Raw genomic sequence first — 25,840 nt, forward strand, 5'->3', positions numbered from 1 at the left:
GTTGCTCCGCCTTCGGAGCTCCTCACGCCCCTGGGATTATGGGGGTGACTCTCTACTGGTCATGGGCCTGGTGGGTACCTTGGACAGTCACCCTGGGCCTCTGGGCCTGGGTTCGCTCACTTACTGCGGAAGATGGTGTATCTGAAGCTCTTTCTGGTTTTATGTATTCTGGTGCTGGTTTGCTCACGCGGCCCCTAATAAATTTATATTAGAATGAGATCCTCTGAGCAGGGTGACAGCCCAGGAGAGCCCTTTGGCACGTTTTGGGAGTGTGACTTGGCCTGTGGATTACCTGAGGCCGTATATTAAGGCGGGTGATATTTGTAATTCATTTATTCATTGTGGAGAGATTTGCCGACCCCACCCATGTACAAAGCGTGCTGGGCAGGGGCTATAAAAGTGACAGACATGTGGCCCCAGGCCCCATGAAGCTCACAGCATGGTCAGAGTGACCCTTCTGCCAGTAGATATGGATGGTACAGGGTGGCAAGGTGGTCTCGGAGGTCTCTGCTGAGGGCAGTGGAAGGCCAGGCAGAGGAGGGACAGGTTACCTCTCCTGCCCAACGTGGTTTGAAAGGGCATCTTAGTGTAAGTGGTATTTGATCTGGGACCAGAAGGATAACCAAGAGTTCGCCAGGAAGATGAAACATGGAAGAGCATCCGAGACCGAGGGAACAGCCTGTACAGAGCTTGATGTGTTTAGAGAAATATGTGCAGGAGGAAAGGTGGTGGGCACAGCTGTGGTCCCTGAGTGGCCTGTGCTTCCAGCCTTTGCATTTGGGGGTCAGTGCCAGGCAGTGCTGGGCAAAGCTGTGGCAACCCTCTGGATGCCTGTTCCTGGGAGGCTAGGGGAAGAGACACAGAGGGTGGGACCCAGCCTGTGTCCATGAGGAGGGTGGAGGCTGTGAGAGACGCCTGGCTCCCCTGGGCATCCAGGGATGGGGAAGGTGGGGGAACCCGGTGGCTGGCATCCTCCCTCCTTCCTGCTGCCTCCTTCTTCCTTCCTGACCTGCCTCTCCCTCTTGTCCCTGACATTCCTCCTCCAGCCCCCCTTTCCATCAGGCTCCTCTCTGGGTTCTCCCAGCGGCCTCTGGGCCCTGAGCCAGGGAGGCCCCCCCTAGACTCTCCTGCCTCCACCAAGGAGGGCCAGGCACGTCCTCACCGCCAGCCACTGCTGCAGTAATTGTACGTTGCATTCCTGGGAGTGATTTAACATGGACCAATTAGATGAAATCCTCATCAAGTGGGTGAGAGAGGAAGCGCCACTGGCTGCTGGCAGGGCGGCTTTCCTCTGGAAAGTGACACGGGTAAATTAAGGGCGTGATTGATGGCTCCATGCAGGGCTCTGTGACAAAGGAGGTTTGTAAACTCTGGGTGAACTTCCCGTGGCATTCGGGCGGTCCCGAGGTGTGGATGGGCAGGGTGGTCAGGCGCCATTTGCTCCAAATCCACCCCTCATCCCCTCACCTGCCCCCCAAAGTCCCCCCAATGCAGCAAGACAGTGCTGAGGCCCCCTCTCTTCCCTGTTCCTTGATTGGAGCAGACCACATCCTGGGCTGGGGAGGACAGCAGGGGAGTGGGGTCAAGATGCCCAGCAGAGATGAGCTTTTGGCTTCCCCTAAAATCACTTCAAACCTAAGACACCTTAGAGGCCATCTGGTCCAACTTCCCATTGTCCAGATTGGGAGACTGAGGTGGCAGACTGCAGTTCAGAGCAACAAAGAACCCTGAGTTCACAGTCACCTAACAGCTGTGTCTGTGTCATCTTGGACCCATTTCTTAACCTCTTCGAGCCTCAGTTCTCTCACTGATAAATGGGCACAGTGGGAGCATCATCAGTGATTTCTCAGGCCCTTTCCAGCCTGTGTGTCCACACAGAGGTCTTGCCTCACCTCAGAAGGGCATGGGGCTGCTTGCAACCCACATCCCATCCTACTAACTGTCCCCGGGCTGCTATCTCCCAAGGGCTATGCCTACCCAGTCAGCTCTGCTGAGAGGACTTAGACTGATAGGGTCCTGGAGTTGCCGGGACATCTGAGGACTTCTCCAGCCCCAGCATTCTGCCCTGGCAGGTAGGGGGTTCACGGCACCACCCCATTTCTGTGACCTGTGCTTCCCTGCCTCTCTGTCACCAGGCAGGTGAGGTGAGTTCTGAGATGTCCTTCCTCAGGGATGGTCTCTAGTGACCTGCCCAGTGGCCCTGAGTGGCTGGGGCAGGCCACCTTTTTGTTAACCAGAACGAAGGAGACCGGTATCCCTGGAAATTCACTTGATCATTCGCTCATTCATTCATTCATTCATTCACTCAATGTTCATTGAGCATGTGCGGTGAGTTCCATCCACACTGAGACTTGACCCTCCATAGTCCCTGTACACAGAGTATATGGATTTGGGGCTCAGATCAAGCCTCTGTACCCCTCCCCTGTGGCCACTGAGGATTTGGGGATGGGGGTGAGCCAAGCTTAAATCCTAATGAGAGAGATAAAAAGTAAAGAAGGGAACAAACTAGAAAACACGTGCCAATGTAAGTGGCTCAAAGGAAGTCCTCTGTAAACAGCTGCTGTGATGGCAGTGACCCTCACCGGTATGACTGATAGCATCTTTAGCCAGCTGTCCCACTTGATGGCTCCCTCACACAGTTCATGTGTCCCCAAGAGGCCGGGCGACCCTTTCTCAGGACGCCTCCTTGAGAGATTGTACACCGTGTCATCTGAGATCCCTTGTAGCGCTAATGAGCTGCCTTGCCCACCCGCCAGACCTGTGTTAAGAATGGGATTGAATCTGAATTCAGTGCTCCCCACCCCAAGTCCCAGGTGCATCCTTTTGCCTCACCTCAGCCCTTCCCTACCAGGGGTGGGAGATCAGTGTCCCTTGACCGGTGGGTCTTCTGTCTCTGGTCCTCATGGGACACAACTCTGAGGTTTCAGAGCCTCGTTTGGAAGCCCCTGTTGTGCGGTGAGGCCTGTGTCAGCCGGTGAGGCTGCCCAGCCCAGAGATGGTGGGGAGGAGTGGATGGGCCCTGGAGAACGCAGTTCTGACTCTGGCTGTAGCTGGAGATAATGCACGTTAAGCACCTGGCTTTGGGCCATGTTTCTGCAGCTCCTGTTTTTAAAGCAGCAACTCCTGGGAGCTTTGGAGGAGGAGGGGGAGGGGGAGGTGGAGGAGGAGGAGGGGGAGGAAGAAGAGCAGCAAGACTGTTTCACACCTGGGCCGGGTGGGCCTTGCCAGACCTGCAGAATAGGAAAGGACCAATTTCCCACAATCGAGGACACCCCTTACCAGCGCCTTTAACCTACTCAGTAATAATAATAATAGTAATAACGACAGCTACTAACACTGAAGGCATAGTTTAAACGGTAGTGCTAAATGGCCAGTAAGTCCGTGCCCTCAAGTTGCTTGCAGGCTATTTGGGGATGGGGAGAGAGAAAACGTCATGATGCACCGAGTTAAGGGCTGTCCCAGAAGCCTGGGCAGCGGTTAGGGACCCCCAGGGCTGTGCCAGATGGAGGGAGGCTGGCTCTGCAAGACTGGAGGTTGCTCCTAACGCGTTGGGTGATCTGGGCCGGAGGAAGCCCTGAAGCTGATGCAGCTCCATCACACTCATGTCTTCCCTCTTTCCCTGCTGCTTTTTAGGCAGGGGAGGCTTTTCTTGGTGATGGCAGGTCCCAGGGTGACCTGCTCCTTTTCGGAAGAACATCTTGTGTGCAGACTTCTGTAGCTTTGGTGCTGGGGACAAGCGGAGGTGGTACGTTGGTTTTGGGTTGGGGGGTCCATGGGAGCCAAGGGTGTTTCGAGGGGCCCTTTACTGACTGGCTGAGCCCAGAGCCTTATGTGGACTGTACCCAAGCCCCGGAGCATGTGGCCCAGTCTTAAGAGCTCCTGCTCTGGCTGGACCCAACTGCTGGTGTGCCTGGCCTCCTGTGTCCCTAGAGTATCCGCCAAGGGGCACAGCCCTGGCTCCGTCCCCATTGCATGTACATAGTCATCTGCACTGGGGCCTCAGTGTCCACTTCTCTGAGGCGAGTTGTCACCAGAAGTGATTTCTGAGGCCCTTTCTGGTTGGGCTTTCTGAGCTGAGGTCACCTCAGCCCCTTTTTCTGTCTGAATGACTAAACGTGGTACTCTTACTTTCCCTGTGCCCTGCATGGGCATCTTACACAGACCTGAAAGTTTCTCACAGGGACTGCTGGGTCTCCAGTGCATTGTGTCCTGGGAACACCGGTAATACCTGATGTTCTTAGAGCCTGGACTACGTGTTGGGCATGGTGCTTAGATCTTGTGATGCATCGACTCGTGACTCTTTCTGCCAAGCCTACGAGGGAGGTACTGATGCTGTCCCATTACACAGATAATGAAGCTGAGGTCCAGAGACCTAAGGAACTTGACCAAGGTCCCTTAGCCAGTCAGAGAGGGGTGCAGGGGCCCTACCCTTCCCTGTTCTGCCTCCCACATGGAAGTGGGTGTGTGAGAGGAGGTTCTATTTCCAAATCCTACCGGCCAAGTGACTGAGTTAAATACCATTTGCCTTCAAAGCCCATAGAGTCCATCTATGCTGGGAAAAAAGGGGGGTGGGTGGGAAACCACCATCAAATTCCCTTCTAGTCATAAAAATGGATGCAATTTATTTTTTCTGGCATTCCAATTACATAGACGTTTGTCGCCAGCTGTTTGCTCTAAAGGGAGTGTTCTCTCAGCTGCCGTTTCTCCTCTCACATTTGACATCATTAGTCCACAAGTCTGGCAGGGACTGGGTTGGAGGGATCATTGGCTGGGGAGCCTCACAGGTGAGCTCAGAGCCAGCTTTCCCCAGAAGGAAGGCAGAAGTCAGCCCTCCGATGTTCCCCGGGTGGTCCCAGGGTGGGGTAGAGGCTGGTGCTGCTTTACTCTCTGCTTTCACGCACTCGTTACCCGCCTCCTGTCCCCTTTTCCAAATTGCTCTGCTCCTGACATGCACCCTTCTCCCCAGCATGCTGTCCACGAGTGAAAACTTGGAATCTTGGGCACAGCGAGAAAGAACCAACCACTCATGGTCAGAAGGTCACAGAGACATGGGAAGACCCCGCTGAGGCTCTAACGGATCACCCTTGGGAATGTAGAGACCCTTCCGAGAACCCCCCTCCCATCCTCCTGCCAGCTGCTCTTTGAGCCAGGGTGTCCCTCTGGAAATCTCTGCAGAAGCTCAATGACCCTTGGTCCAAGACACTGGAGAAAGGGTGTCTGTGTAAGTTGGGGGAGGGGTAGGTTGAACCCTACAGTTCTCTTCAGTTCTCTCTGGTGCTGTTGTGTAACTTTAAGCCATATGAAAGCAGAACAGGGAGACCTTCAGGAAGACTGTGAAGTAGGCCAAGAACAGAGTTTTGTGGGGGAGAGTCCTGACATGGGCAAGACCTAGCTGTGTGGCCTTAGGTGTGTCACTTAACCTCTCTGATCCCCCATTCCCTCATCTATAAAGTGAGAGCCCACATGCCTTCCTTGCCACCTTGCTGGAAGGATTCAACAGGTTGCCATATGAGAAGGGGCTGGCATTTTCTCCGGGAGTGCCAGAAAGGAAATCTCTGGAATTTATAGCAGTAAGGTAACAACTTCATATGGAACCCCAGGAAGGACTATCTCTGGAAGGGGCGGTGCCTGGGGTGGACGAAAGACTGACCAACCAAAAGGCAGATAAGAATGAATAGTTCTGAATGGGGGACCCCTCCCCTCTCCAGCACTTCAGCCCAAACCCCTGGTCTCACACCCATAAGGTGAACGTGCAGCAAACTCAGAAATCCCCTGGCTTTTCAAGTTCACGGACTCATACCAAAAAACATGCATAATGTTTGGTTGTGCACAAGTAATAGTGCTAATAAGCTGCCCCCTACGGTCATGCCGACCATGCAGTGAGTGCCCCTTGTCTGCCAGGCACCTCACGTACGTTGTCTCTGCCTCACGTTACACTAACCGCACAAGTTAGGACCTCCTTCCCCATTGCACAGAGGGGAAACTGAGGCCAAGAGGAGGGCACTTGCCCAAGGCCACATGGCTAGCAAGCGGTCGAGCCGTTTCCAGCCTGTGTCTCTTTGGTTCCAAACTCCATGCCCTTCAACTCTGGAGGCCTGCCGGGCCCCCAGGCTCACCCACTGCCCATTGGGGTGGACTGCGCCCAGAGGGTCCCCAGCAAATGCCGGGTGCAGCGCCTTGCCCCGAGCAGCAGCTCTTATGTAAGCGGCCGGGCCGCAGCACGTGGAGGCTGCATTTAGCTGCAGGGAGCCAATAGCCCGCCGGTGGTGGCACTGGGGGTGGCGCGGGGTGGGGTAGGCTGGGGGTGTCATCAGCCCCGCGCACCCCCAGCGCTGCACCGCCAGCGAGGCTTGACACCGGGTTAAGTCGCCTGGCGGCCTCTGGCTGCAGCTGGGAGCACGCCTGGTTCCCATTCGGGGCGCTGTGGTTTTGATTAGCTGTTCTGCGAGGCGGGCCTGGTGGCGAGTCCATGGGAGCTTCGCTGGAACAGAGGGTCCCCCGCCCGGCCGCCGCGGCCCCCCCTCCTGGCAGCCCCAGACTCCAGATGTTCCGAGCGCTCGCTGGGAAGGCCTGCTGGCGCCACGGAGGGCAGAGGGCAGGGAAAGCACGCGAGCTGGAAGCCCAAGCACTCAGTCACCGCAGGCCTTGGCAGCCCGCCCAGCCCTCTGCTGGCACATTCCCCAGCTCTCCCCTGGCCATCTGTTCCCAAAAAACCCTTTCAGAGCCTCATCATCACTCAGGATACAACAGCGTGAGCAGCTGGTTTGGAGGCAGAAGGGAAAACCGTGCAAAAGGTCCTTTGTGAGAGAGGAAACTCACTTATGAATAACAGGGCTGGACGCCGTAAAAGTTGGCGGCTGGAATTCTTGTTTCTCAGGCGCCGCCGTTTTCTCTTGACTTTTTATCTCTGGTTTTTATTTTGTTTCCCCTCGTTTTCTTTTTATGTTGTTTCTTCCTCTTCTTACACCACTTATGACTTTTCTTCTTCCTCTAAGGTGCCTGAAGACCACCTAATTAGTTCTCCTGGATGCTGCCAGAATCCTTTCCTTCTCAAAACTGTTAGAGTTGGAGGGAGTTGGAAGTGACTGTTTTCATAAAACCTGGGCGGGGGGTGGGTGGGTGCAGGGTGGGTAGGGAAGGACAGACGGGAAAGAAGGTGCCTGGGAGGGCACGCTATGGGCAAGGCCCAGGCCATGAATGCTCAGGTCTTGGACGAGAGGCAGAAAGTCATAAACCCAGGCACAAAAGATGCCAGAGACGTCAGTGGGGCAGAGATAACGCAGAGACCCTCGTCGGCTCATCAGAGAGCAACGTGGAGATGCTTTGGGAGAACAGTGGCATTCATAAACACCCTTGTGCTTGGGCCCCTCAGCTGATTGCAGTATGACATGAAGCCTTTTTAAAGAACTGGCTGTCTCTGCCAGAAGCTTCTGGGAGATGTGTGCCTGGAATCTGGGCACCTCTTGGGAGCAGTCACCCTGTGGTCTGTCCGGAGGCCACGGGTACTGGGGCAGGGCCGGCAGCTGTGACACCAGCTTCCGGGAGGAAGCAAGATGGCGAGGCGTGGCCCGCCTTCCTCATACCCCTTGGAGCACTGATGTGGAGCTGAGACTCAGGCCCCAGGCTGCCAGGTGGAGGTGGGAAGAGGGATGCCTCCCAAGTGTCAGAGGGTGCTGATTTGATATGGGGGGTGGGGGTGGGGGTGGGACACAGGTCAGGGCCAAGGGACTGGGGTCTCCCCTTTCCTTTCTCAATTCCCTGCACCCCTTTCCCACTGTCTGCCCCCACACAGCCCCAGCAGACCCAGAAGCTCCGGAACCCCTCACCGCAGCAGTGGGAAAAGTCTGTTGTCCCGTGGCTGTGGGTGGCTGGCTTCTTACAAGCCAAGGACTGTGGGTGTTGGAGGGCATCCGTGTGTCTCATCTACACTGTACCCAGGCCCCTGCATTTCATTCCTTTGCCCTCCTTTTCTCTCTCCTCCCCTCCCAGTTTTAGTTGGAGAGAGGCAGCTCCAGAAGGACCAAATATTTATGTTTATCACAATTTCAGGGCCATTAATCTCACCGTCTGAAGGGCTCAGAGGGGGCTGAGATCTACCCTCCCTGCTTGGTGTCAGTGGGCAGGTGTCTGGGCCCCGGACTCTGAAGCCAGCCTCAGCTCTGCCCCGGGGCTGTGTGACTGGGTGGCCGTGTTCAAGTGTCCTGTCTGGAAGATGCCTAGCCTGCCTTCCAGATCTACTCAAGGGTTGATGCACAAAGTATGCGAAGCTGTTTCGTGAACTTCCTCCTCTCTCCCATGTCCTCTGCCTGAGAAATTGGTCTTTGTGGGGCCAAAGGTGCGGAGGGGCGGAGGGCTGGGCAAAGAGGAGTGACTGCTGGCCCCAGGCCCCTGGTTATAATGCAAAGTCAGCCCAATGACCAGAAGTTGCTTTCCAGCCCTGAGGCTTCCCTGCTCCCTGCTCAGCCTTGAACACTGTACCCAGCACAGCAGAAGGCCCGGATCCGAGGGGTGGCTGCAGGCCCCCGTTCCTCGCCTGTCCTTGAACTGCTTCTCCCCTTTTATTTGCCCTAGCACACCAGAAAGCTGGTTCTAGGGGAAGATATCAATCCCTGCCTTCCTTGAGCTCCTACTAAAAATATTTCTGGAGGGAGAAGTAGGGAGCCATTCCTTCCTTCAAGACCTTCCTGTCCTCCACCCAGAATTCACAGCCACCTGGGACCTGGCCCAGCTGCCCAACTGCTCCGGCTCTGTGGGCCCCCACCTGAGCCCCTCCTAGCAGCTCAGCCAGAAGCCAGGTCTGACCACCTCACTCCCTGCTCGGGACCTTCAGGGGCTCCCCACAGGCCAAGAGTAGAGGCCATACCCCCTCGTAGGACACCTGACCCTCCCCCAAGTGACCTGGCTCCAGCCGGTCACTCCCTGTGTCCCAATTTACACTCTAGCAACAAGGAACTCCTCGCCCAAAGGGGCTATTTTTGGCCTCTGTGCTCATGTTGTTCCTTCTGCCTGGAATGCCCTTCTCCCCTGTCTGGCTGGCTAACTCCTGCTCATTCTGGAAGGCTCAGTTCCTCTTGGAAGACCTCCCTGACCCCTACCCCAGCCTCCTCCTCAGGGCCTCATAGCATGGCCACTCTACTTGCCTTTACCACAGTGGTGTGTATAGTCTAATTCAGGAGAGTGTCCTATGATATACTGTGAAGTAACGATGTAAGATGTTCTGTTATGTGACGTGCTGGAGCCCATGTTATATTGTTACACTTTTAGCTGGTATGTTACAGGATATATTATGTGATACTATAACCCCCACACTACACTACCTTAAGGCATACAGTGTTTATTTAGTGCCTGCTTCTCCAGTCAGACTGGGTGCCCTTTCATTTTTGTATCCCAGTTTCTGGTGCATAGTAGGCCCCCAAATAATGACACACCATTCCTTCAACTAATATCCACACAGCTGGGACTGAGTATTCCTAGGCTGAAGGCAGAGACTCGAGGGCAGAGACTCGAGGGAAGGATAAACTAGGGACTTCAGGACACAACCAGGGAAATGCTCCTGTGTTCCCTCAGCCCCCTGTTTGGGGAATTTGTGTCCTTGTTCCCTTGAATCAGTGAGGAAAACTTTGCATTTCAGATCACAGAGCCAGCACCTCAAGCAGCAGCTTAAACTAAGTAGGGGTTTCTGTTTCTCAGGAAAGCTGAAGGGAAGCAGCTGCTTCCTGGGCTCCAAGGCTTCTTTCTGTCTTTGCCTCATGGCTACATAGTGGCTGCCACAGCACTGAGCACTTCATCCTCATGTTACATCCAAAGGCAGAACACGGGCTTTGCTGGAGAGAGCCTTTCTCCTCATCAGTTCAGTCGTCCTGCCCAGACATCCCCTACCTGTCCTAGAAGAAGGGGTGCTCCCCCTGAAAGTGAGAAAGACATCAGGATCTCTCAGTTGGGAGTGCAGCAGGCTCGTGACATGCAGCTACGTGACATCCCTGGAGCATTGGCCCTGATTTGTGACAGGGTGGTTTTCTTCTCAGTGGGGCTAACCGGTGTCCTAACCTTAACCACAGTGCCAGAACCCCGCCTCCGTGAGCTTGCTCCCTCTTCGCCGTGGCTCTGCAAAGTGAGTGCCAATAGCTCCATTTTCAGTCGACGACACTAAGGTTAAAAGAACCTGGGTGACCAGGCTAGGCCACTAGTGACCATGTACCTATCTGTGCTGTGCTTTACACTTTGCAGAGCCCTCTCATGCCTGTTACTCACTTAATTCCTATAGCAACCTCTGGAGACGCGCATTTCTTCCTTCCTTCCTTCCTTCCTTCCTTCCTTCCTTCCTTCCTTCCTTCCTTCCTTCCTTCCTTCCTTCCTTCCTTCCTTCCTTCCAAGAGAGTGGGGGAGGGACAGCGACAAGGAAACAGAGGATCTGCAGCGGGCTCTGCGCCCACAGCAGAGAGCATGATGTGGGGCTCAAACTCACCAACCCGCGAGATCATGACTTGAGCCAAAGTCGGATGCCTAACTGACTGAGCCACCCAGACCTCCCCGAGACACATATTTCTAACCATGGCAGCTAGATGGGGAGGCTGGGACCCAGAGGTGAAGTCACCCAGGTCACACAGCTGGGCAGGCCAGGTGGGGTAAGGCAGGCTCCTCAGCCCCATGACACAGGTGCTCCTGAATCTAGACCATCTCTGTCCTCTGCTGCTCCCAAGGTGGGTATGAGCTGCAGAGAGTGTCTGGCAGTGAAAGGCCCAGGACTGGGAGATGTGGGTCTGAGTCTCAGCCCAGCCACTCATGGGCTTTGTGACCTCAGGGTCTTGCCTTCTCTATGCTCTGCTCCTCCTAAAACACGGATGGAAATGGCCACAGGTGAGCCGGCTTCAAGGAAACAATGGCTGAGAAAGGGCTTTGTCAGCTGGAAATGCTGTGTGGTCAGAGAGGTTCCACGTCCATCAGGGCACTGGGCAGAGGGGCCCCAGTGTCCCCTCCCCACCCAGTGATTTAGAGAATGGATATCAGACTGGGCTGGCCACAGAGGACTTGATTGCATTGCCGCGCAGACACCCCGTCCATCCTGCGCACACACACACACACGCACGGGTGTCCCGCTGGGTCGGTCTCTAGGCACCGTCTGTCAGGATCAGATGGGGGGCCTCCTACATGGTAGGTTGACTTCCCGTCCAGGTGGGTAGAGGTGTTGCTGAGAATCACCCCACCCAGTCCGTGGCAGTGGTGCTCTCCTGCCCCCCGCAGCCCCACCTGCACACACACATGGGACATGGGTGGGCGGCCAGAGTGGTTACTGGCAAAGGTTGGCCCACTTTGGCCCACTCACCCCCTCAGCCTATCCACACAGTGATTCTTACTTGTTCAGTCTCTTGAGTTAACAGGAGCAGTAAAAGATGAAGAAAGCATGAGGGTCCTGCACATTTGTTTAAGAATAAATACTTTGGAATGTCCACTGTGCGTCAGACATTGTTCTGGGTGCCGGGTCACGTTGGAGAACAAAACAAACAAAGACCCCACCCCTTGGAGGGCAGGGCTAAATGACACAAGGGCCAAGCATAAAAGCTCATAGGGGAGCCCTGGAGGGGCCGTCTTCAGAGCCCACGGCCCTTAATCTGTGCATAGTTCTGACAGGCTGGACTCCCCGGTGTCTCAGATCAGAGCAGCTGAGCAGAAATAACCTATTGAAGTGGTAACCTGGAGCAGGTGCAGGGACAGCGCCCAGAGTCACGGCCAGCGGCCTGATGGTGTGGGAGGAAACAGAAAAACAAAGAGAGCAGTGCCAGAGGCTCAGAAGAGCCAAGAGGCTTGGAGCCATTTAGTGTCTGGGTAAAGGGCCCCCGAAGCCTCGAGGACCTGTGGAGTCTTCTCTGGCCCGATGTTTCTGGGCTTGACCTTGGGTTGTCAAGAGGAAGCTAAAGTACATCCAGTAACGTCGGGCTGAGAATGCAGGGAAGTGCATCAATTATTAGGAAAGGACCTGTCCAAGCTGTTTTGGCACAGAAAACACGAGGCTTCCTTTCTCTGGGGAAGTCTGCTTCTGTGCAAGAGCTGGTTCTAGGATGTCAGTGCGGGGAGGGCAGGGCTCCGTGTCTGTTTTGCTGTTTGCAGCATCCCCAGTGCCTCAAAGGGAGCCTGGCATGGTCTAAACGCTCCGTAGATGTTTGCCGAAAGAACGGACGAGTGGAAGCCATAGGAAAGGAGGGGTTTCCAGTTGTCCTCCCCAGGATCTAATAGGCAGCTCCTTTGTGCCCAGTACTGGGTGGGACCCTGGCAGTCTGAGGTGGAGACACAGTCCTGCCTTGAGGAGCTAACGGGCCAATGGAAGGGAGACACAGATGCACACACGTGTGCTCTGGCACGTGACTGTCTAGGGGCCGGGTGCTTCGCGGGGCCGCCACTGTGCTCTTGAGTCCTCCCTACAACCTCCTGCGGTAGATTACTATTATTACCATTTTATAGGTGAAGAAACTGAGGTACAGAGAGGTTAAGGAACGTGCCCAAGGTCACACAGCTGGTAGAATGAGGAAGTCAGAATTCAAACAGAGGCCGTGTGGTGCCACGGCTGGCACATTCAGCCACCGCGCCGTGTTGCCTGTCAGTAGGTGTGCGTGTGCACACGCGTGTGGGTAAAATAATCGTTTCTTGTCCAGTCTCGGCCTTTCCCTTATGCGGCTGGGAGCTACTTTTGTGGTGTCACTGATGGACAGGGTGGCAGTGAGTAAAGAGCCCTGATCAAAGATGTCCCCCACCGTGCCTCCGGAATCTGGCTGTGAGAGGCCCAGGGATGATGAGAAGGCGTAGGGGTGGTGTTTTTCTCACCTTAAAACTGCATTTGCACGCTGTTTTTGTGGAAGTCGTTTGATTGTTTGGGCTCTCCAGGGGCTCCATGACCACATGTTATTGCCCCGCTGGTCCTGAAATATCCACAGCTAGACTCCTTCCTGGAGGTCTCCTGGAGAGATACATCGTGATCTTTGCAAAGGCGCGCTGGCCAGCATTTGGGCGTGAATTGGCTTGTCTGCTTGGTTCCCCATCACCCCTGCTGTCAGTTGCAGTAAGGATCAGGGGGGGAGGCACTGAAAGATGCAGGGCAGTGATGGCCAGCGATCCCCAGCTGGGGAAGAAGCAGGTCTGACAGGGATCTGTCAGCACTGCGGTTAGGTGTGTGTGTGTGTGTATGTGCATAGCGGGGGTGGGGGTGGGGGTGGGGTGAGGGGCATGGGTCAGGGCCCACCGGGAAGCTGCCAGGGAGCAGGGCCTTCCTCACCTGGCTGGGCCACCTGTCTGCCCAGCTGTCTGCTCCCCTCCAGCCTGAGTGCCTCCCCTGGCTGTGGGGCAAGGTCACGGGCTCCTTGAGCTCCTGGGGTCTGGAAGAGCAGTGTGTAGCCGAGTGGAATTGGCTGGACAACATCACAGAATGGGAAGCAGATGGGAAGCTGCAGCAGCTGGGCCTCAGGCCTCTCTCGGGCCAGCTCGACCCTCCCAGTGCTCTGTGCTCTGGGTGGGGTGGGGTGGGGGCCAAGAAAGACAGACAGGCTGATGGACGGGGAGATATAAACAAAGGAGAGGCCAAGAGAAAGTTGGCACAGAGACACATAGGCAAAACATGGAGAAAGAAAGTGAGAGACTGGCAGCCAGAGAGAGCGGCCTGTAGCCCAAGAAGGCGTCAGCGTGGCGGGGGCCGCGGCTCTCCCTGGCCATCCCCTGCAGGCTCAGTGGGCTCCTTCTGGGTTCTGGCCCTGGCTCTGGGAATGCCAGGCCTCCCACTGCCAGCCACCTTTCCCTTAGGCTCAAAGGACAAAGACAGAGATTTTCTTAGAACCAAGGAAGGTGGCAGCTGGGTGGATGGCTTGGGGACTCACCAGCCCGCTTTGCAGTGAAGAAGCTGAGCTGTCCAGAGGTCAGGGGGTCTGCCTTGCTCTGCTGCATCTTAGCAGCGTGACCCAGGCCAGTCAGGAAACCGGACCGGCCTCCATTTCCTCATCTGCAAAATGGGAGCAGAGATGGCCACCTCCCAGGGAGTGTGTAAGACAGCACATGCAAAGGAGGGCAGCGTGGTGCCCGGCACGAGGCAGTAGATGGTAGCTCTGAGCGCCGATTCACTCACTTCTGGCCTTAGGCCTGGGAGGACAGCGGTGGACAGGACGACGCGACCCCCTCCTTCCCTCGGGAGCTCGCAGTCGAGGTATGTGGGGTGAGCGAGGGGATGATGATGGCAATCGTACCAACAATAATTCGTGGCATGGAGGGGTGTGGGAGTCCACATACAGTGCCTCGGGAGTGCAGAGGAGAGGCACGTTTTTCTCAGCCTGCAGTGGAGGTGGGGCCTGGGGGGTGAAGAGACTGGACTCGAGTTAGCCCCGATTATCCTGGACCGGGAGACAGCAGGGACCCAGCCACAAAACCCCGCCCTCCTGGAGTTTATGGTCCAGCCGGCGGGAGTAACTCCAAGTAAAGCTTGAGGGCAGCGTGGGGTGTGTGGACTGTGCTCTCCCAATGCTTGCCCAGCATACCTGGATCCGGTTCTGCGGCTGGCGTCTTAGCACAGGAGGGGGCCCCAGGGTTACCTGCTCTCATCCTCAACGTTGTCTGATGAGGGGGTTCATTCTTCCCGGTAGGACAGTTCTTCTGTATGTCACTGACTGACTGAAGTTTGGTCGTCTCCACTGGCCTCAGTCAATGGGGGGCTTAGACTGCTGGACCCACCCATGCTCCCACCTGGGGGGCTGGGGCCCGCAGGGCAGGGGAGCCTCTTAGCTGCCCAGGCAACTGTCTGCACACTAGCCTAGAGCCCCTGGCCACCTCAGCCGCTCCTCTAGTGAGGAGCGAACACAAGGGGGACCGGGCGAATCAATGGCATGTACCAGCAGCAGTGGTTTTCAGTCTCACCCTGGAGTTACATCGTCAGCTGCCCCAGGGCAGGGACTCTAACCCCGTGCCTGTCACAGAGCTGGCACCCAGTAGGGACTGAGTACATCTTTGATGAGTGAATGAATTCTCCCAATTCATGGTCCCCAGGCGGATTCTCCTGGCCCACAAGGGGGTCTGGCCGTAACTTTGCAAATCTTAGATGGCTGGGACTTCAGAGGGCCCTCCCAGCCCGGACACAGTGGGATCCTTGATTCACACCATGTTCCCGCCCTCAGAAAATAGCAGCCAACTCCAACTGCTCATAAATTTCCTGCCTGTCACCCCTGGCGCCCAGGCCAGGCGGGGCGGGAGGCGCTGGGGGTGGGCTGGTCCATACCTGCTTCCAGTTCCCTGGGAAGTTGGGAGGCCAGAAGCCCAGGCCTGTGCTTGTGCCCAGAATAACCTCAGCACAGCCTGGCCCGTGGAGATGTGAAAACACATCTGCCAAATGCAAAGGTGTACAGGCTGGGGTGTTGGAGAAAACACAAACACCAGCAGTTACACAACATAACTCCACTTTCATAAACTGCTATATAGGTGCCAAGCATACTTAAATAATAAAAATTTTAAAATACAAGTAAACAAATAAACACCCAGACAAACAAAAAAAAATACTATACAGGTAGGTCTGAGCATAAAAATATATGGAACAATAAGTCACCCAAGGCTATCAGTGGTTTGCTCCTAGTGGGGAGACTGAGGTGATTGAAATGTTGTTTCTTCTGTTCACTCTTCTGTATTTTCTAGTTTTTCTATAATTAACATGTCCTACCTGTGTAATGTTTTTAAAAACTTAACTGCTTTATTGAGATCGTATATAGTTCACCTGTTTAAAGTGTCCACTTCAGGGTCGCGTGGGTGGCTCAGTTGGTTAAGCGTCCCACCCTTGCTTTTGGCTCAGGTCATGATCTCACAGTTGGGAGTTTGAGCCCCACATCAGGCTCTGTGCTGATGGTGCGGAGCCTGCTTGGGATTCTCTCTCTTTCCCTCTCTCTCTGCCCCTCCCCTGCTTTGTGTGCACGCTCGCATGCTCTCTCTCTCTCTCAAAATAAATAAATAAATTTAACAACAAAAAAAATTACTTAAAAAAAAAATGTGTCCACTTCAGTGGTTTTTAGTATTTTCACACCTATGTGCAGCCATTACCACAATTTTAGAACTTTTGTATCAGGCAAAAAAAAAAAAAAAAAAATACCCTGTATGCTTTACTATTTCTTCCTACCCCACGGTCTTCACTGTCCCTCAGTCCTAGCCTACTCTGTGGATTTTCCCATTCTGGACAGTTCGTGTAAATGGAATCCTGTGACACATGGTCTTCGGTGCCTGGCTTCTTTCACTCAGCGTACTCCTCTCAGGGTTCATCCATGGTCTGGAAATGTGTTGGAGCTTCATTTCTTTTTGTGGCTGAATAATATTCCCTGGCATGGATACACCACACTTTGGTTATCCATTCATGAGGCAAGAGACATGCCTTATGTGATTTTAGAAGTTGTGTCTACATTTTTAAAAACAATCCATTGAAAGCAAATTGGTCAAGATGACATAAACTTACTTTGAGACTTTTCAGCCTGTGATGCCTTTTTATGTTTCTAAACACCCATTAGTCAAACCGAGGACCCAGCTTTTTCCAGGAATGTGAGCCAGCACCTTCCAGTGTTCCCACTGTGTGCCAGGCCCTGCTTGGGGGTGGGGGGCAACGCTCCATTGTCTCATTGATTCTTGGCAACTGGAAGGTGAGTACTGTTACTAGGTTCACTATAAAGATGAGGAAACTGAGGCATAGAGAGGTTAACTCACTTGCCCAGAGCCCCATAGCCTGCTGACTTTGGGGCCAAGGTGAGCCCCAATGTTCTGCGTTTAGAACCAAACACAGAACCCCCTTCCCAGCCCAAACGTGGGTGTACTTAAAAGTGAAAGAAAAAATAATACCTAATAGCATGGGTCTTGAAAAATACTTTTCCCATGTCCTCTCTGTTTGTCTTTCATATTTTTTAAAAATTTTTAAAAAATGTTTATTCATTTGAGAGAGAGAGAGAGACAGTGCGATCAGGAGCGGGACAGGGAGAGAGGGAGACACAGAGTCCAAAGCAAGCTCCAGGCTCTGAGCCAGTAGCACAGGGCCTGACACAGGGCTCGAACTCATGAACTGTGAGATCATGACCTGAGCCAAAGTCGGACGCTCAACCAACCAACTGAGCCAGCCAGGCGCCCCTCGTGTTTTTGTTTTAAACTAACATCTGAAACCTGACTATTCTTTTTAGGACAAACTAATGCAAAAAAAAAAAAAAATAGGGATTTCCGTTTCACTAGATGTCTTTTTCTGCATGTGGAAGGCTGTATCCAAATTGCTAAAATGTTAAAAAAAAAAAATGTATAATTTAAAAATAATGAAAAATGGTTAAGTAGATAACATGGACTGAAAATGAATTTAAAAGGTAAAATACCTTAGAAAGCAGACACAGTCATTTTTAAATGCCCCTAAAATGGTAAAATTGCCCTGCAATACACAGAAGTGATCAAAAGAGGAAACCAATCCACCTAAAGCCAGAGACAGACTTGGTAAGCAGAGGACAGAGTCAGAATAAGAAACTGGAGGTGAACAAAAGCAAAAAAAGATGCAGAATTGTTTCAGGATTCACAACAATTACCCCAAGTTTCCCTAAAGCATAGGCGTATTTTCAAAAATGCGAAGTTACATTTGAAACAGGAAACATACTCCATGGTATATAAAAGCTATGGTGAATAAAAAGCCTGTGACTGGAAATATTTATTCACGTGTTCAACAAATATTTATCAAGATGCTAGTATGTGTCCAGACTGTTCTAGGCTCTCGGGCTACGTCAGGGAACAAAACAGACCATGTCCCTGTCCTTGTGGAGCTGATGTTCTGACCACAATGATGTTCTGACCACAAATGAACAGATTAAAAAAAAATGATTTCTAAATGTGATAGACTCAGCCACTTTGCCACTCTGACCAAATCGCCTCCATCGGACTCAGCATGTCAGGCCGCGGAAAGGGACCTGGGAGGCCATCTTGCCTAGTTGTGTTCAAAGTTTATTTTCACTGCAGAACCTGTTTAAAGGGCATCTTCTGTGGTAAGGGGCTGGGATGTAGGAGACTTCTGTGAGCAGTGAGCCAAGAGCCTTTCCCCTCTGTACCCAGAGCCTTGGCCCAAAGAGGAAACACCACCTATAAATCCCAGAGCTGGATGGGGTTCGGGAGGCCCTCTCAGGCTGTGCTTCTATATGAGGTGACATAGGATGTTGACACCAGTTTCATGAGAAGGGGTCTGTAGTACGGTTGCCAAAGTTGGGGGTATTTGCCAGCCCTCTCTGTCGCATTTGTAATTATGTGCCTGTAATTAATACACACACGCATACACCCTGCCCCTTCTGAAGGGGCATCCATGGGTTTGTCTCCTAACCCCTCAGCCACAGCTGATCTGTGGAGGAAATCTGATTGAGGCTGGACCACCAGCTGCCTCCACTGGGACATTTGAGTTGGGGCACTGAGAGACTGGGCCAGCTGGTAGGCAGGAAGGAAGCAGATACTTGATGTGGCCGAGTGCTGCTTCTGGGAGGCACCTAGAGGGAAGGGCCACAGATTGACTCAGGGTGCAGTTGTGATCACAGGATCATAGGAGTTCAGAAAACAACGAGTAAATAAAGTCTTGTGAATTTCTTCATTGCAGGACTTTTCAGTCCTTTAATACGCTAATATAGGTAGTGACTTTCCAAGGTGGGGTCAAGGTCTAAAATGTTTCCCAGACTCCCAGATGGGATAACCTCACCTGCCTAATGTTCATACCCTTTGGGGGGAGTGCAAATCCATGTGTGTGCTGTACAAGTGAAGGAATTAAGCACAGAGAGGGAGAGTGAGTTCCCCAAAGTCACAAAGCTGGTTAATCACAGAGGAGGTCCTGGCACCCAAGGCCTCCTGGTGTTCTTCCCACCATGCCCCATTTGACATAAGACTTCCACGTATGGATGATATGTGTGCTGGGATTCCTGTACCGAGGTGGGCGGTGGGAACACAGGTCCAGTGTAGACACCAGGGAAAGGGTGGGAGCAAGAACTGAAGGTCAGGCTTTGGTGAGAAGAACCTGGCTCCCTTGCTCTTGGGTGGTAGTCATGGCTTCCGCAGGGCCTGAAGGCCAATAGCGAGCCCGGGCAGGGCCCTGGCGCCTTGACCGAGTAGCCAGTGGGACAGCTCCGGCCCGCCTGCCCAGCCAGCCTTCTGCGCCGAACCCCCAGACCGCAGGCCGGCTGGACAGAGAGGAACTCTGGGCCCTTCTCCGCAGGGCCCGCCCAGGCAGCCAGCGACTGGCTGACGCGGGCTGTAAATCACCCCGTGGACCACAGACCCTGTGCCATCCCCACGGGTTTCCTTTCCGCCTCTTAATCCTCCTCCTCAGACTCGGTAACAAAAAGCAGATTCCTGCTGGGGCCAGCCACGCACCGCACTGTGGGCTCAGAGGATGTGAGCCGGGACTCACCCCATCAAGATGCTCCCTCTTCTTTCCTTTCTCCCTTCTCAGCCTCTGTTAGCTAGGGGACGCCCCCTCCTCCTGGCCCAGCTCTCGCCCTCCTCGGACCCCACTTCCAGCCTTACCCCAGCCTCACACCCTGGCTGCTGGCCAAGCCCGGCGCCCCAGGCCTGCGAGGCTCACCGGGGCCTGTGGTTGGCAGGCCCTCCAGGCTGTGGTTTGGCCCCATCCCGGCTCCCCAAGCCTCCGGTTCAGCAGAAGCAGCTTCTCTGTGGTAGAACAAACATTGTCGATCCGCATTCGAATCCTGATGGCCGCCAGCTTCCAGCGCCCCCTCTCCACCGGCGATGGCTCACCTCTGAGATGAGGGTGCGGAGAAAGCCCCCCTGGCATGGTGGAGGTGCCTGACAGATGTTTTGCTTCAAAAACGAGTACTTAGCTGTTTGTTCAGGGTTGTTGCAAGAATCCCAGAGAAGCGGTATTTGGAGCTGCTTTCGTAGGAGTGTGCTGTGCCAGCTTAGGGCACTGCTGTTGCTCTTTGGTGTGTTTGGGTAGACTTGGAGGCCTCGCAGACCTCCCCCAGAACCTGAAGTCCCAGCAGCCCCTGTGACCTTTCCCTGTCTCCTGTCCCTGGTAGCAAGTCACACCCTGCGGTCAGTTTTCTCATGAGCGACACCAGGTTCAGGTGCCAGAGTGAGGGTTCCAAAGGTCAGGACTGCGAGACGCACACGACGGTGCAACCTAGTGGTTTTCAAACTAGGCTCCTGCGCACCCTAGGTTCTCAGAGATGTCCCAGGCCTCCGTTGGAGGGAATACACCCTGTGACCCCCTCTCCCTGTGTCCTCCCTACCCTGCTGCTGCAAACACACCAGACCATGTTTATCTGTTTTCTGTGTTAGGGTTTCACGGGTTAGACTTCACTTCTGCTGCTTAAAAGAAAGTTTGAAAATTATTGACCTGCTCTAGCTGTGTCAGGAGAACACTGAGGCCCAGAGGAGTTAAGTGATTTGTCTCAGGTCACCCACCTGGTGGGGTGGATGGACAGCACCTAGAGGAGGCCCCTGGACTCCTGGCATAGTGCTCTTGTCTGAACAGCGTAGGGAAAAGGGGCTGCAGGTGGTCATTCCTGTGGGGGGGGGGGGCAGACCTGACTCACATGCCTCAGAGGTGTGACCCGGAGGACTGTGTTATCAGCACCAGGTGTCCCTGAGTCCCCCTCTAGCCCCTGCAGCCCTGCCCATATCCCCAAAGCGGCCAAGTCAGCAATGGCTCTGAAATGCAGAGTGAGGAGTAAGGGGACAGTGTGGGCTCTGGAGGCAGCCAGTTCTGGGTCCAGATGCTGGCTCCATCACTTACTGAACCCCTCAGGATGCAGTCCCCTGCCTGAGCCACACAGGTCCCTCCCGGGGCAGGAGCCAGCAAGGATCAAGAGAGAGGAGGTGCTGGGGTGCCAGCTCCTGGGATCAGCTGGCCTTTAGGAAAGAGTCAGGAGAGTCAAGTTTTTCTGATGGTTGGTTGTTTCTTTCAGGAGTGACTGGCCCCGGTCTAGACCAAGGATGCTTCCGTGGGCCCTCGTTCTGGTCAAGCCCGAGGAGAAGGTGAGCTCTCCAAGTCCAGCCTTGTCTTCTCCAGGATTCCACCAGATGCTCAGACCACTGCCTCTCAGGGTGGGGCAGGGGCACACCTGCCTCCCTCTTGCCCTCCTGTCCCCCCTCAGCCACTCCGGTGACTCTGCACTTTGCCCTCGGCCTGGTGGGGAGGGGAGAGCAAAGCCTCCCCCTTGCCCAGGGCCTGAGGCCCCTGTCTGGCTGCAGAAATTCGTTGCCAAAGATTCCACAGAGACACTGAAGAAATGGTGGTGACAAAACCCCATGGCAAAAAGCCACCCCATTGCTCTAGGACTTTTGCTCCTCCTGTTGCCCGAGTTCCATCTCAAGCCAAAGACGAGTCAGCGATCCCACAGGAAACTCATGGAAGGGATGGACATTTGGTGACCATTGGAAGCACTCAACCTTTTGACCTGGCACTCTCTTTCTACGCTGGGTCCTGAGCTGGTTGGGTATAAGATAAGCCTTCTGGGGGCTGTGAGAAGGGGCTGGGGGTGCTTATATGGAGTGGGATGTGAGATCCTGGCCCTCTTCTCTCCTTCCCACTGGCTGCCTAGGCCTCTGACCCTGATTGTCAGTGTTCTGGTCCAGGCTTCTTGGGCCCTGAGCATCATGGCAAGGGAGTAAGGGGGAAAAGAAACCAATTTGACCACCCCGTACCCCACCCCAGGGTCTTGTCCCCCAAGGTGACCAGCCTAAAAGGTCTTTGCTCCCCAGCCAGCCCAGCCAGCCACTCCTTGCCCATGGCCCACCCTCCTGGCTGGGAAAACAAGATGGTGCCCTGCATGAAGGCCAGTAGTCTGTTCCCGGTTATGCAAGGGGTGGGCAGAGGGAAGGAAGGGACCAGGGAAATGGGCCAGTACGGTGGCGAGGGGCATGTTCAAAGCCAAGGCCTATTCCTTCCTTGTGCTCAAAAGGCCAAAGCTGTTCACATCTGTGCTCAACCATCTGCTTCAAATTGAAGTAAAAGCCCAAACATGTAAAGAAAACACTTGCTCGTGTTGAATGGACTCTGTGGGCGACCAGGACTTTGGCTGGTCAGTTAAGGGGGAGTTGTGGGAGGAGGGGAGAGGCTGGTGTCGGCCTAGAAGTTGAGCATGTGAGTGTGTGTGTGTGTGTGTGTGTGTGCGTGTGTCAGGGTGTAGGGAGCCCTCACCATGACCTCAAATCTGGACTAGTGACCAGGAGGCCTGGTCAGAAACATGTGAGGAGCTCTTTCCATTTCATACCTCACTTAATCCATTCCACGAGTTTATGAGGTGGGAACTGTCATTTTAATCCCATTTTACAGATGAAGAAATAAGGCCCCAAGGAGACAGTGATGGATCTGGCCCCCAAATCAGGGTGATCTCACGCCACATCCTGTGCTCTTACCCCCTTTCTGTCCCCATAGTCCAGTCCCAGCCCAAAGTCTTTGTGTGGCCTTGTCACATCACTTCACCTCAGTGGGCATTTGGGGGTGGGGAAGAGGTCATAAGATAAGAATGGGGAGAGGACTCTCAAGGGCAGGGCTGCCCAGGGAGATGGGAGGTGATGAGGAAAGGAGCTATGCTCCTGCAGGGTGCACATTTGTCCCTTGGTTCAGCCCAGCCACGCTGTCTCTGTCTGCTCCCTCGGATCCTGGACCGGGTCCTGAATGTCTGCAGGTGCAGCTGACTGACAGGAGCCTCCTCCCCCTGCACTAGTGTTTCCCAGGCATGGCCCTTTGCCAAGAACCAGGTTGTTGGACAGGTCCTGGATCTGGGACAGAAGTAGGGGACCCAGACTGCTCAGAGCACTCCTCAGAGCAAAGGTGCCCTGCAAGACAGAATGGGCTTGGGATGGGGGCTACAAGGGGATGGTCACTGGGGTGCCCAGGTGGCTCAGTCGATTGAGCATCCAGCTCTGGATTTCAGCTCAGGTCATGATCTCATGGTGGGGAGATCAAGCTCTGCGTTAGGCTCAGCACTGACAGCATGGAGCCTGCTTGGGATTCTCTCTCTCCGCCCCCCCCCCCCACTGCCCCTTTCCACTCTTTCTCAAAATAAACATTAAAAAAAAAAAAGGTTGGTCACCTAGGGCTCCAGGCACAAGGCATATCCCCACTCACTTGTCTCCCTGACTTTCTGAGTATCGCTGGTGACACTTCCTAGGGAAGCAGGAAATGTGGACCAAACAGCATGAAACTTATTGACATAAGAGGACCCTTTCTGTTACTAAAAGGTGGGGAGGTACCCTCATCCTGCCACCAGGGGACCAGACCCCATGGCCTTACCACCCAGAAACAACCCGTGGCCTCCACTCCCACCCCTCTCTTATTCCTGGCCTTTGTAACATACTTCCCTTTCGTTCTGAAGCATCTATTGGTCATTAGCTGCATATCAGACATTAAGCTGGGTGTTCACAATAGAGGAATGGATCTCACACAGCACCTGTCTTCACGGAGCTCATGGACCTGCAGGCAGATAAGCAAATAATTATGATACAGTCAGATGACTAAGATGTTGTTGGGAATTTCAGGCAATTCCTCCAAAGAGGCCTTGGGAGTTGGGTCTTGAAGGATGAACAGAAGTTTTCTCTGTGCAGAAGAATGGGAGAAGGGCTTTCTGTGCATAGGAATACATAGCCCTGGTGGGACACTGGAATCACCTAAGGAGATTATGATTATTGATATGAAGTATTTATGCCAAAGTCCCATCTCCAGAAACTCCGATGTATTGGTCTGGAGTGTGACTTGGGCATTGGGATTTTTTTATGTTTAATTTTGAGAGAGAGAGAGAGAGGTAGGGGCAGAGAGAGAGGGAGACACAGAATCCAAAGCACGCTCCAGGCTCTGAGCTGTCAGCACAGAGCCCAACACAGAGCTTGAACCCATGAACCGTGAGATCATGACCTGAGCCAAAGTCGGCGCTCAACCAACTGAGCCACCCAAGCGTCCCTGGCACTGGGATTTTTAAAAGCTCCCTAAGTGATTCCAAAGTGCTGGCAAGATTGAGAGCTACTGGTTTAAGTGGGCTCAGGTTTCTGACAAAAAAGTGATTTAGAATCACTGATGTGGGATACAGGCCGGGCCAAAAATGTGGATGGGTGGACGTGGGTGTGTGTGTATAGCTCTGTGTGCACATGCGTGCACATATGTGTGTGAATGATTGAAAGTTCATGCTTTTCTTTCTTTTTCTTTCTTTTTCATGGTTCTCCCCCAGCACAGCCGCTTGTGTTTGTGCATACATACACACACACACACACACACACACACACAAATGTACACTCCTTGCATACACATGCACACCTGTATACACGCTTGCAGATATTCCGAGGGAAGGGCGATCCATTTGAGGTAGATTGAGATTGCCAATTTCACTGGCAGCCTTTCAGGCCATTTTATGGAAGCAGCCAGGCAAGAAGACCCTCGACAGGATAAAAATTATGAAGAGCCACCCCCCTCACGTCCCAGTCCAGCGGAGGGTTTGTGATCACAGAGCCCTGCAGGTTTGTTTGCGGCACAGCCTCCTGCTTTGTTGTTTGCTCTGCGTCCTGAGCCCACGTGCCGGTGATGGCTCATCAATCACCAGCCACTGAGGGACCCAGGGGACCTGCGAGTGACACATATGTCTGTGTGTGTACCTCTGAGTGCCTGCCTGGTTCCTGCAGCATGCATGCTTCCTGCTCTCCGCAGGACACAAACCACAAAGAACTGCTCCAGGACTCGGAGTTCCCAGCTCCACCCAGCTTTATAAAACTTCAAAAACTCTGTGCACATCAGCTGCACTGCTTCCTGGTTCCGGCCCCACATCATCCCAGAAGAGAGGCTTAAGTTCTGGGAAGGGCGGTCCATGAGTCCCTGGGCCCCTTTCTGGGCTCACAGCTGGGCCAGGGCCCCAGGTGAATTCCGTCTCCCCACACAGTGACTCCTTCCTGTCCCCATCACCATCACTCTGGCCTGAGACATCCTCCTATCCTCCCTCTACCAACCTGAGTCCTCCAAGGCCCTGGGCTGTCCTTTTTTCTCCGACCCACCATCACCCCTCTCCCCTTTCTCACCAGCCTGCGAGGAGACCCTGCAGGTCCCAGGGGCCAGAACAGGTAACAGCATGCAGGGACTGTGCTGGGAGCTGGAGGAACCCACAGAGCCCCTCATGCCCGTGATCCAGGGCGGAGATGTGGGCAAGTGCTGTGCTGTGGTCAGCCATGGTAGGCCAGCTGGGAGGCCGGAGCTGGCAATGCACTTGCCTCCCTCTGTCCGTGCTGTCTTCTGAGCAGCAACGTAGTCATCACCAGTAGCCCAGTGACAGTCTGGCCTTCTCAGAGCAAGACTTGGACATCTCCAAGTGTTTCCTTCAAGGGGACTTGTAATGCCATTGTCACTCCCACCTCTTGCTGCCGCCAATCCTGCACAGCTGTGTTGTTTCCAGGCTCCAGGAGCACAGGGAGGCATGGAGGGGACCTGCCTGGGAGGTGGGGTGGGGGTGGGGGGCCAGAGGAAGGGCAGCTGGCTTTTCCTTTGCTACCGCCCCCCCCCAAACCCCATCCTGGTTCTCACCTTGGCACACTCCTCCCCTCTGATACCCCAGACCCCAGACAAGCTCTGTTTGCCTTCCTGAAGCCGGGCACCCCCAAGGAACTTGTATTTATAAATAACGACCTGGTTTTACAGATATTTGGGCACATGTCTAATCTCCAGATGAGGTATGAATTCCTAGAAGGCAAAGATTGGGTCTAATTCATCTCCAAATCCTCGAAAAGGCCTTGCAAAATGCATATATTGGTTTCTTTGTTAAATGAATAAAAAAGTGGAAAATATGGTGATTCCCGCATTTACTTTCTTCCTTCCACAAATAGCTACCACGCAGCTAATTTG

General features: G+C 54.0%; 1 protein-coding gene across 1 annotated transcript in view; it reads left to right on the forward strand.

The window, feature by feature from the left end:
• ATOH8 (atonal bHLH transcription factor 8) overlaps positions 1-25,782 on the forward strand; it is a 36,139-nt gene extending 10,357 nt beyond the window's left edge. Inside the window, exon 3 of the mRNA XM_019443794.2 lies at positions 20,925-25,782. Coding sequence (XP_019299339.2) covers positions 20,925-20,930 — 6 coding nt within the window. The 3' untranslated portion in view covers positions 20,931-25,782. The remainder of the gene's footprint in view (positions 1-20,924) is intronic.
• Positions 25,783-25,840: the final 58 nt, after the last annotated feature.

Source organism: Panthera pardus, unplaced genomic scaffold (genome assembly GCF_024362965.1).
Source record: "Panthera pardus isolate Hobbes unplaced genomic scaffold, ASM2436296v1 HiC_scaffold_26, whole genome shotgun sequence".
In the NCBI taxonomy this organism is placed as follows: domain Eukaryota; kingdom Metazoa; phylum Chordata; class Mammalia; order Carnivora; family Felidae; genus Panthera; species Panthera pardus.